The sequence below is a fragment of the Anarhichas minor genome, unplaced genomic scaffold (assembly GCF_050575085.1).
Source record: "Anarhichas minor isolate MPS153535 unplaced genomic scaffold, ASM5057508v1 ptg000007l, whole genome shotgun sequence".
Lineage (NCBI taxonomy): Eukaryota > Metazoa > Chordata > Actinopteri > Perciformes > Anarhichadidae > Anarhichas > Anarhichas minor.
Window position 1 is genome coordinate 13821200 of NW_027466453.1, and position 12282 is coordinate 13833481.

Here is a 12282-nt window from a genome sequence, read left to right on the forward strand (position 1 = left end):
ATGGGAAAATAACAGGCGTCTCGCTGCCTTTCATCCTGCCTATTTATGCATGGTAATGATGCCTTTGATCGCTACAACAGTATAGCTTCAGATGGGGGTTCTCATCTCTCCATCTCTTATCAGCTCAGCTCAGTGTGTCATTTTCTGAGGAGTGAACCCTAATCTTTGGCACACGACAGTGTGAAAAGACAATAATTCCACAAAAAAGCATTCTGACAGGACAATCTGAGGACCATCTCTGAACTAGTGTGTTTGTCGCTGCTATTTACTGAAAGTTCACGGGCAAAGCTGTTCAGTTTACAGTGGAATATCTTTAACCAGGCACTTAAGTTTGATTATTTTTAATACAAAAGTTTGTTGTCTCTCCTGAACAGCAGAGATATTGAAACAGTGATGCACAGAGACTGAATTTCTAATACACAGGGTTCATTGTTGCAGTTCTTTTGGCCGCGATCATGTGCATAATAAGGTGACTTTTTCTCATCAGACTGCATCATTACGTATTTGTGCAACAGGCAGCATCTAAAAGTGCAAGAACTGAATGTGTGAGTGTGGATATGTCCCTCAGTATATCAAGTGGGCAGCTGCCACTGCAGATGTTTCATTGACTCATTGACTCTTCAGTGTTCTAAAGTGTTTTCTGGACCGCCGTCGCTGGCTTTGTCCGGCCATTTATCCACAGAAGATCCTCTACTTTCCCCGCTCCTCTTTCTCTTTCTACTACCTTCCGTGAGAACATATATCTGATGACTTAAGATGCGTCTCTCTCCTCCAGCAACACTTTGATCACCAACATACCACCTGCACTGGCAACCAAATGTTCACCGCATGACAGCCGTCCCTCCTCAACTCCATCTGTACTGTATGTGTGTGGTGCTTGGATCTGAGTCGAAGCACCACATTTGGGTAACTGCATGCCTTCGGCACTGTTCTGTGATCTCAAATCGAAACTTAGGACCTATTGCAGATGTTGCTTTGTCATCTTTTGGGTTGTTGTTCCCCATTAATAAAGCAAACAGGTTTAGCTTATTTTTTATAAAGCCCTTGCCATAGAGCAGCTGCTAAACAGTTTCTGCATCTTGTGTGTGTGTGTGTGTATCTGTTTGTGGTTGTGTGTTGGTGTGTGTTATCAATGCCCCTTGTATTCCTTACGCTCACAGGGCTGTCATATGTTTGGGTCTCATGATTCACTCCAGGCTTTTTACAGTTTCTCTATTATCCGTCTTGTCCTTCATCTTTTCATTCCCCTCTCTTCCCTCAGCAGTTATGTACATTCAAGTTTTTTTGTCATCCACTTGTATCCTGTCTTTATAGTTCACATATTTTACCTCTGTATGCCTTCTCCTCTGTCATGTCACATGTCCTTTGTTGACCATGTAACTCAAACTTGCTATATCTCCATTTCTCCACTGGAACTAAAGAATCCCCATTTTAGCATCCATTCACTGCCTGTTGAATACATATAAACAGGACTTTATTGTATACAGCTTTAAATTCATAAGCTAAATACTAAAAGCTCTATTCCCATTCCATTGCAAATAATTGTTATCCTCATTACCAATTCATTCTTTGCTTGTTTTGTCCGACCAAAACCCAAAGATATTGAATTTACCATCACATAAAATATACTTAAAGAATTAACCAATTATCAAGATAGCTTTCAATTATTTCTCTGTTGGTTGACTAAATATCTATACTTTTTATTCTTATGTTTTCATTTACTATTCATGGTATTTTTCTGACATGTCGTGACTGCCTTAAGCACTTAGTAACTAGCTATGGTTGTTTGAAAGAAATAACATAACAGCATCAGGAAAGCTCTTTCTTTGTGTCTCCACACCTCTACAGGCAAGCGTTGCATTGATCCCACAACAATGATGTTCCCACAACATCAAGAACGCACGCCGAGTCAAACAAATGTGAACCGTGCTGCATCGGCTCTGCTTGTGAAAGATCCCATCACATTGCATTATGGGAGATCCTCACTCTCCGTCTGTCAGTCTATCAGTCAATCAGCCACTGTCTCGCCGTCGCCCCTGTAAGACGAGAAGCATTTCCGTGCTGCCAGCCATTCAGCTGTCACCGGGACCTATCATAACAAATCCAAGCCAGTCCCTTCAAAGGCCTCTGATTGACTATTTGTCAGGAGGGTTTGGTTGTTTCTTGAGTCCACTGACAGCATTTTAGAGCAGAATTAGTTGTAGCATTGAATTATCTCCCCTATCAACTTTTTCTTTTCTTTATTTTATGTTGTCCCAGTCTTCCTCTTGTTCGGCTCTATGACTATTTAGCTCAATCTATGTGTGCCAGTGATGTATATGCCAACAGCATATTAGCAGTACTGTTCTATAGGTGCATGTCCCATACATACGTTTTGTAGCACAGTGTGATTAGTGTCTCCAGCCTCTGTGTTCACTCATCACCACCGCTATGGGAGCGGGGTGTTTTGTCAAATCATCCTGGGGTGCACGCAGTGACCCAGGCCTAAACCTCCACCCTGGGGGGCCCCTTCAGGTAAATCGGGCCCCCTTGCCCCTGTTTCCCTGGTGGTCCTTCTTTGTCCTCTCTCATCTGCCCGTTGCATCCCTCCTCCCTCCCCGACTAATCTGTGGTTGGTGTGAGAGAAACAGAATAGGTGTCAGGTGTACAGCACTGAGATGTAAAGGGCAAGTCAGAGACAGCAAAGAAGACAAGTACAGAAACTACACAACAGTGAACTAATGTTACATCTAGACAGAGCATTGGTAAAGCAGGCAGCAGCGTTTGATATTACTAGTAGATCGCATAAGAAATTCTAAGGCTGCAACTAACAATCATTTCCATTATCGATAAATCAGAGGATTCAAATGTTCGCTTTGTCCGTCCAACAATCCAAAATCCAACGGTATTATGTTAAATATTTCAGACAAAGGAAACTAGCAAAGATTCACACTTGAGAAGCCAGCAAAATAAATTACTTATATGATTGATTCGCAAAATTGTTTCAGATTTAGTATTTAGTCAGTTGAGTGTAATCAACACAGCAATAGAGTTTCAGTTACGAAGAATTCCCTTTTTTAATCTGATTTTTACCGGCATGGTGCAGTCTCGATAGATGTGAAACTTATCTTATAGATTTACTGAAAATACTCAAAGAACTAAGCAACAGTGAACCCTCAATACCGAAAGAACTCCCACTAACATCCTGCAAGCATGAGCAAGCTGTAGATGTGATGTGAGGAGCAGGGTTTCAGTCTCGCTCCTGCTCTGAGTCTTTGGCTGTCAGCTCTCTGTAGCTGCTGTCATAGTCTAGCAACAGTTTGATCATAATTACTTGGGGACGGAAAGAGTTTATTTTCGAATTCAGACTTCGTTTACCGTTTGTAAATGGTTTCAGCAGTTAAATTTGAGGGTTAAGATTAGAAACATGTCAGAAATGGAGAGTTAATATTAGGATAGCAAGACAAGTCTTTGTGTGCGTGTGTGTGTGTGTGTGTTGCATCCATATAGAGAGTGAACATTATTTCATAGCTAGGAGGCCAGCACTGCACACACACACACACACACACACACACACAAACACACACACACACACACTCACACAGTCCGAATACAGCAGCGAACTTTCTGTCCATTGTGGTGCTGTAATGGTGTGGAACAGAGTGATGAGTAGACTGTTAGCTCCACTGGTGGATCAGCTCTCCATGCTTCATTAACTATGTGTGTGTGTGTGTTTTATGTGTGTGTGTGTGTGTGTGTGTGTGTGTGTGTGTGTGTGTGTGTGTGTGTGTGTGTGGCACCTTGTTGTTTTTGGTTCACTTGCATGCTTTCAGCTCTGGCATTGCAGAGTGAAACTGTCTCCGTCACTGGATTAGGGCTACCTAAGGTAACGGCTTATGGATGCTTCCGGTTTTTTTCAGAAATGATTTTCATGGAAGAATAGATATTTTGATGTATTCGTGCTGCGAGCCCACTGAGCTTCTATGCTAGGTTCATGATGGGTGGAGGGCTGATTCATATTGGTTAGTCACAGCTATTAGGATGAGTGTTAGTTCTAACTTTTGTTCATATCTGCTTGGTGCAAATTGGCTCAGGGAATAAACAAAACAGGAGAGGCGCATTTAAATATGACGTCCATAAATTAGTGGAAATTGGAACAACGGTGTAATAACGGTGACTTTTGATTTAAGCGAGTGTGGCTGTAATTGCATGTGTGTCATCTTTTGTCTGTGTGTCCATTCTTTGCTTTAAACTCCCACCCACACGTCACTGTGTGCAAAGCCCACTTTTTACAAAGCTTCTGTGTCCTGCTTTCGACTGTGTCCTCTGTCTCCTCTCCTGTCCCCTCTCTCTCTCTCTCTCTCTCTCTCTCTCTCTCTCTCTCTCTTTCTGGCATCCAGCCGCTGATGATGACGCAGGGAGAGCAGGAGGAGAGAGGGAGGGAGAGAGAGGCTGACACAGAAATTACACTAAGATAGTATAGCAAAAAGGGTAAAACTGTTGCAAAAAAAACCCAACTGCAGATGTGTTTTGCTTTGCTACTGTGTGCCCTGGAAATGATAAATGGCGCTGCCTCAAACTGCCTTGCCTGTGTGTTGTTACAGAAGAGCTAAAGCAAGAAAAAGTTTTCCTCTGCTGCTGCTGAAGACACATTGCAGCTGCTCTCAGCTCACCTCGGTCTAATGAAGCCTCCTCTGCACTGTATATATGCATTTACACGTATGAGACGTCAGAGGTCATGCTGCCGTGCTGCTGTGTCCCTGTGTTTGAGCACTGGGGCCAGAACAGTATGAGGACTTGTTGGAGGCAGACACAAAGTCCTCACTTGATGCAGCGTGACCCTCTGACCCAAGAGGAAAGCGTGCGGGTGGGGCTTAAGAACAGCAAGGAGTGAGGGAGACACTGCATGGTACGGAACAGTGTCTGGCACACTGGGCGGGGCATGGGACGATGATGTATCCCAGTGGGAATGTTTGGAGCCATTGGCACACGTCATTTGGTCAGAACAGAAGTCTGTATTGAGGGGATTCTGTGAATCCCTGAAGACGGATAAGTGAGGGAGAGACAATCTGTCAACAGGCGTCAGAACGGGTGTGAATGTCGGTGTTTGAGCCACCGTTGCTTCCAGCTCAGACTCGCCGCCAACTATTCAGGATGCTCGCAGTACCCGGTCGTCATAGTGACGGGGGGGGTGGGGGGGGGTGGGGGGGGGGAGGAGCCAGCTGATTGTGAGTGTGTGCGTGAGAGAGAGAGGGAGAGAAAGGGAGTGTAAGAGGGAGAGGGCTGGAAAGCAGGGACACAGAGTTGCGCAGGAGCGATGGCGAAACAGGCTTTCTGCTGTGATCAGTGTTTTCATCAGTAGTCTTGTTCTTCAGCTGCTCTGTCGTGGGGATTGCAGGCATTTCGCCACTCTCTCACTCTCTCTCACACACAAACTTGGAATAATCTCTGATTACTCACACACACACACACACTCTCTCTCTAACCTGACACACAAGACGTACACATAGCGGTCGCTGTGCTAGCATGGCAAGATGCTGCTGCTGCTGCTGCTGCTGGGGTGTGACATGTGTGTCAGGTGTGTATGAGCTGGGGATCCGGGCGTGTTGATTCCCATGCACACTTTGACACACTCACACTTTGACTTGATGCCTGGTGCGTCTGACAGGCCGAGAGGACAAACAGCACGCCTGGCCAGGGGCCCTCCATGCCAATGGTAAATACCTCTGCTAAGAAACATTGCCTGTGGTTAGCCTCCTGGAGCTAACCTGTGTAATCTCATCGAGGCAGGAGCAAGTAGTGTACAACACTGTGTTTGTTGTCGATGCATGTGAAGTTTCATTGCAAGGCAGCTAGTTTGAGTGAGTGTGTGTGTTAACAGTGAGCGTTTTTATGCATGTATCGGCACTGCTTGAAAGAAAGGGAAGCGCTGTCTTCAGCGATAGTAGTGTGTTACCTGATTGCAGACCTTGATTAAGCTGAAGTGTGTGAGCTCTCCCCCCCCTCCCACGCAATCCGCCTGTGCATGTGTTTGTGAGATCGCGTCTTGATGCTGCTCTCCGCCTCTTCCTCTCCTCTTCTCCTCCTGCTGGCCGCGTTCGCTCGGGCAGTGACTCTGCGTAAGCAAGATGTGCGCGCGTGTGATCTGCATCATCACACCGTTTTACACAGACAGCGAGCGAAGCGTCACAGCAACCTCAGGATGTGATTAGCAGGAAGGACACAAAGTCAAACAGAGAACGCAGTGAAATGGAGAGAGACAGAGAATGATAATGAGATGAAAGGATAGCAACTCAAAGACTTGAGTGAAAGTGCAAGCTGAAGTGTCTAACAGGCTATTGCTATTGTATTGCTGCTCTCCGTCCTTATTACGTTATGCTGCTGGGATGATCGTTAAGAAAGAGAGAAGTGCTGGAAGATCTGGATTTGACAGTTTCGTTTGTCTCAGTTTCCAGGTCGCCCCCTCTTTCATTCTGTCGTCTTTGCGAGCTCTCTGTCACTCTGTTGCCTTCCTCTTCCTCCCTGTCTCTGTCTTCACCTCCCTGTCAGTGTATGAGCATGAGTGAAGCAGCAGCCATTTCTGCTCCCTGCTCAAGGCACTCAGTAATCACCCTGCTCCCAGCTGCTCCAGGTCTTCTTCTTTTCTTCTCCCCTCTCCAGTTTGCAGAGGAAAAAAAAAAAGTTGCCTCGCTGTGTTTCAAAGAAAATGGTGGTACTTGAATTATACAACGCACTCTAAAAATGTAGAGGCGGTGGGAACTCAATGGGGCCACAAAAGCCAGGACGCAAAAAGTGTCTGCTTTGCATCTTTTGTCTGCATTTGCTCTTTGTGGTGTGAGCAAGAAAATGTCCTTAATTGATTGCTGTCCTTGTTAAAGATCAATAATCAATTATGAATGAAAGGTGATAGAATACAAACTGCTTTAAACTTTTTACATTGCTTATTGTCTCAGCACAACCCAAATGAACTTGAATCATAAATGAATTCGAACCACAGTAAATTGTTTTATTCATCGATTTAAATTATCTTATTATCTGCAACTGATGCTTATTTTTCGTTATCGAGTGACCTGCTGTGGTTCTGGTCTGTAAAACAATGACGAATAGTCATCACAATTTGTTTAAGCCCAAAGTGTTTATTGAAATGGCTCGTTTTGTTCGACCAGCAGTGTGAACACAAAGACATTCAGTTTACTATCGAAGAGTTAAAAGAAAAGCAACAAATCTTTGCTGTTGAGAAGATTGAACCAGAACATATTTGGCCGTGCTGATGCATTTTTTGTTGATCAGCTCATTGACAATTTTTCAATGTGTCTCTCGATTAAACCGAAATGAGAAACCCAGCTTGCTCACGTGATGGAGCAGGAGAGACCACGAGACGGATCACACAGCTGCCTGCCTTCCTCCTCCTTTACACCATCTCTCTCTCTCTCTCTCTCTCTCTCTCTCTCTCTCTCTCTCTCTCTCTCTCTCTTTCTTTCTTCTGGTTATTTCTGTCGGTGTGGTGTTTTCTGTACTGTAATGTGAGAGTGCCACCTCTTGCTACTTGCCTACCTGGAGTCCTGTCCCTCTGAGACACCTTTGTTTATTTATGACTACCCAGCAGCAATGCAGTGAACCAGCCAACAGATGAGATTGTGACCGTACCAAAACATGCGATGGTGAATAATACTGCTGCCAACTCATTCCCCGCTGTGCTATTAGACACCCCAATGCACTCAAATAAAGGAATAAACCCACTGTGCCAGCAGGTGCACACACACACACACACACACACACACACACACACACACACACACCAGTCATTGTTGGTGGAAACTCACAAAGCAGTGGATGTTGGCTACCTTTGCACACACTGTTATCCCACTGCCCCTTGTCTCACAGCACTCTCACACAATAACTAGCCTGCATGGGTTTTCTTGTGTACTCATGCTAATGTGTTAATCAAGTGTGCAATCAATAATTCATCACCTGCAGCAGTTAAAGCAACAGGCAGTCAGAAGCACCGAGTCGCCCCTTTCATCGTTGGTTTTTGGTCTTTATTTGTTTTGTTTGTTGATTATCTGAGAGGAGGAGAGCACCTCGCTGAGCCTTCTTCTCTCTGCGTGTTCAGGCCTGCAGGTATTAATATTTGATGCCTTTCACGTCATACCATAGCAGCCAGATGTCCAGACAACGTGCACTCAGGACTAGGACATGTCCACTGAACTGTCTGACCCGGTTAAGAATCCACATGACGCTTGACGTCAGAAAGGGTGTTCAGAGACAGGTTTGTCTTGACTGAAGCTGCAATAGTAGTTGATTTTATTTTCCTAGGTATGCACCTTTTTTTTCTCTCGCATTTATTGAGTTTGTCAACAGGGGCCACTGGTTTGATGGACCATCTGCTATTTACGCTTGAACTTGATTTTTTTTTTCTCTCCCTCTCTGTGTGGCGCTCTCTATGCTTGTCCCTCTCTAACAATCTTGTCTCTCCTCTTCTTTTCACAGGAAGAATGCAAGCAGATCATGGCACGCCAGAAATCGAACAGCCAGTCGGACTCACACGATGACGAGGTTTCTCCCCCACCGCCCAACCCTGTTGTTAAGGCCCGGCGCCGCAGGGGAGGGGTCAGCGCCGAGGTGTACACTGAAGAGGACGCTGTCAGCTACGTACGCAAGGTCAGCGTTGAAAGATGGGTGCATACGCAAACATGTGTGCACAGGCGCATCGTGGCACGCACAGCCGGAACATTGATATGCATACACATCATAGACAAACATCCAATACAAAAATTTATTAATATGTGCATAAGTCACAGGGCTCTCATCTAAGTAATCAGTGTAATAAATAAAAAATTCTAATGTGATCAAAAACACATTTATTTGTTTATTTGTTTGGAAACAGAGCTGTTGGTCTGATGACACCCACTCAAGAGCACGAATGTAAACACATTCATCGAAACATCGTGACAGTGCGGAGGGAGATAAGCTGTGTACATTTATGACAGCAATTAATGAACGGACAGGGACGCTGACAGTGAATTTATTTGCTGCAAAATAGATGTTCTGCACAGATGCTGAGAATCAACTCTGTGACGTTAGATTGCTTGTGATGGACTCCCACGCAGGTTCTTTGCAGGGCAACGGTTTTCATTCATGTTAGTTTTATTTACTCGCTAACTGAGCTAAACCACCTCAACGTCAGATGGACCCCCACATTTCAATGCATTTACATGCGCACAAGAAACCAGGTTCATCTGTGGAAGCTCACTTATTAAAAGACTTCTAGAGGCTACTTTGTTTCAGTTTTTGAATTAAATTGTTCTAAATGCGAGGATGCATTGTTACATGTAATCAAATTTATCTCGTGAAGTGACTTCATGTTTTCTCATTTTGGACAGCATCGTCTTGTCATGTGTTCATTCCACAATTTAATGGAGCTAGTGGAAAGGGTGCCCTTTAGCCAGAAACTATAACTCACCTTTCCAGACACACACTCACATACTGTACATACTTATACACCCTAGTCATTGTATCATTGCCATGCTTGCTCATTTGTAATTAACTTGACGCGCAATTAATTGCCGGGTAATGACAAAGCGGCACGAACCCCCATCACCACGCTGTAATCGCATGGCCACTGGAGCATGCAGTGAGTGTGTGTGTGTATCAGGTGTGTGCACACACCCACGAGCACTTGTGTTTATGGCTCTAAAGTCTCTACCAGACACTGCAGTTATGTGTCGAGGCAACAAGCCTGCCCCCATCTCCAGCCTCACTGTCCCTCACTATCTCACAGACGGACACACACACACACACACACACACACACACAACACACACATGCAACGAATCAGACGGCCACGTCAGCTGCATGTGAAAAAGAAATGAATTCATGTGCTTACTCAACACAACAGGCCATCAGAGACGAGTTCATTAAAATTGAATTAGAAGATGAAAGCCCATTATTGCTTCAGTATGAAAGAGCGTTTCATCTGGCCATTGATGTACACTGAGGTAACGGACACACAGTCACACACACACACACACACACACACACACACACATGCACTCTATGTGCCAACATCTCCCGACATCATCATTTCCATTAATGACTCCACTGTGAAAATCAGCAGCTGTTAAACAGAGCACAATCAATTAGCTAACCCTGCTCATCTGATTAAAAAGAGCTTTGCCGTAAATCGCCATGAGTCTTAATAAATTGTTAGGCCTGTCGGCCCGGAGATGACTCTGACAGAGTGAATTGCAGGGCTGGCGTCAGATTGATGGGAACTACTGTGGAAACCCTCTTGACGAGCTGGAAACAAAATGGGCACCCAGTCAGATTTTCCCTCCAACTTTAAAGGGTTCTTGTGGGATTAAATATGGAGCTTTGTATCACAGCTAAAATCCCAATTTACCGTATGTAAGGCTGGTGAAGAAAAAATGCAGATGGGGGCGTAATTCTGAAGCCTAACTTCACTTTCTCTCTTTCTCATTCTGTCCACTGTGTAGCCAGGCCCCGAGTGCTGCAGATAGATACATCTTGGTACTTTTTAAAGTCATATGTGATGTGGTTTTGTGTGTGTATTTGTGTGCATGTTGTGCACAGCGCTGCGTGGTCGTCTTCATGTGGAGACATCTGTTGCTCTAACGTAATTACAACCTACCCCCTCCTCTCCCTCACCACCAGAGACAAAACACGTGCACACACACGGACACACTCCTCTTCCCTCCTCAAGTTATTCTGTAGCAAGAGTGGTTCGGCTTGGTCACTCTTCCTCTTTCTCTTTTGCCTTGCCTTCCTCACCCACGGTAAAAGGTTTCTTCTAGGATGCCACTTTATATATACAGACTTATGTGGCTTTGTTGTGGCTACAGACTTTGCCATTCCCTTACACACACACACACACACACACACACACACACACCACAGAATCTGGGACATGAAAATGCATGTTTTATGAATGAGTTCAGGCCCCTTGTGAATTTTTAAGGGCTGTGTGACATTTTGAGTGTAATCCCTGAACAGATGGGCTTTCCCAAAAATACGCAGACACACGTGTGGGATATTCCTTTTAGAGTTTGCCAATACGCTGCTCTTTAATTACTCAATTTAGTCCGCTTTTGAAGTCAGGCCCATTATGTGTTTGTGCTGGTCTGTTTCATGTGTCCACCTGCATAGTGTTGATGCGGTATACTGTAATGGATATTACTGCTTCGTCCACACAGGTGATCCCTAAGGACTACAAGACCATGACCGCCTTGGCCAAAGCCATTTCCAAGAATGTGCTGTTTGCTCACCTGGACGATAATGAAAGAAGGTACAAAACATTTGTGAGCTCACTGGCTTCTTTGATAGGTTTGCACGACATCCTGCGTGATGCCAGCAATCTAAATGTGCGTGTGGACTATGAGTGCATGTGTGTAAGCTGATAGAATCATCAATGGGCCATTGTTCCAGAGTGTACTGCCCTCGTGGTCTCTGTGTTGCCTGCTCATCTCAAGTCTACGGAGAGACATGAAGGGGTGAACATGGACAGATGCAGCAGAAGAGGAGGGGTATGCAGCAAAGGGTGGCCAAGTTGTATTGTGTTTTGTTGTCGGTTGTCATGTTAACCTGTCTGTATGTCAGTATCATGTTGTGTATTCAGATATGGGTGGTGGCGCTCAGATACATTGCTGAGAAATCAACGATTCTCCATAATCATCTCAGAAAGAGAGGGACGCCAATTTTCCTCTATCCCTCCCTTTTTCTTACCATCTGCCCCTTTTCATCGTTCTTTCACATTCCTCCTCTCTTCAACCATCGTCTCTCCATCCTTCCATCTGTCCCAGATCTCCAGTGATGGCTGGGTCTGGGCTCTGGCAGAGGAGGGGGTGTTGTGGGAAAGGCTCTCAGGTGGCGGCCGCCAGCCGGAAAAAAAATGTTTCATTGGCGGGGAGAATCCATTATGCCCCATGGAGAGGAAAACACTGGAGCTTTCCTGTTGGCTAAAGCCTCCACGGACCAAACCCAAAACACACTCTTTCCAGTCTTTCGTCAGCTGACAATTTACAGTGCTTCCTTGGCACAGGCACGCAGACCTCTGATTGCACGTCAGTGCTTCTGAAGCAGCCCCGAGCAGAGTGCAACATTTGATAGGTCCGGACAGTCTAAAAAAAAAAACACGTACTTGGGTGGCTGATGTGGCAGATTAGAGTTACACCACAGAAATATCTGGCAGTAGACCATAAACCATCAGGTTTGAATGCACTCAAGGCCCCTTGGCATGCCAAGCAGTGTAATGGCGTCGTCGTCGGCCCATGAAACCATGCATGA

At 45.1% G+C, this 12282-nt stretch overlaps 1 protein-coding gene across 1 annotated transcript in view; it reads left to right on the plus strand.

Moving 5' to 3' along the window:
* prkar1b (protein kinase, cAMP-dependent, regulatory, type I, beta) overlaps positions 1 to 12282 on the plus strand; it is a 56645-nt gene that overhangs the window by 4833 nt on the left and 39530 nt on the right. The window contains exons 3-4 of the mRNA XM_076080557.1: positions 8470 to 8640; positions 11193 to 11284. Coding sequence (XP_075936672.1) covers positions 8470 to 8640; positions 11193 to 11284 — 263 coding nt within the window. The remainder of the gene's footprint in view (positions 1 to 8469; positions 8641 to 11192; positions 11285 to 12282) is intronic.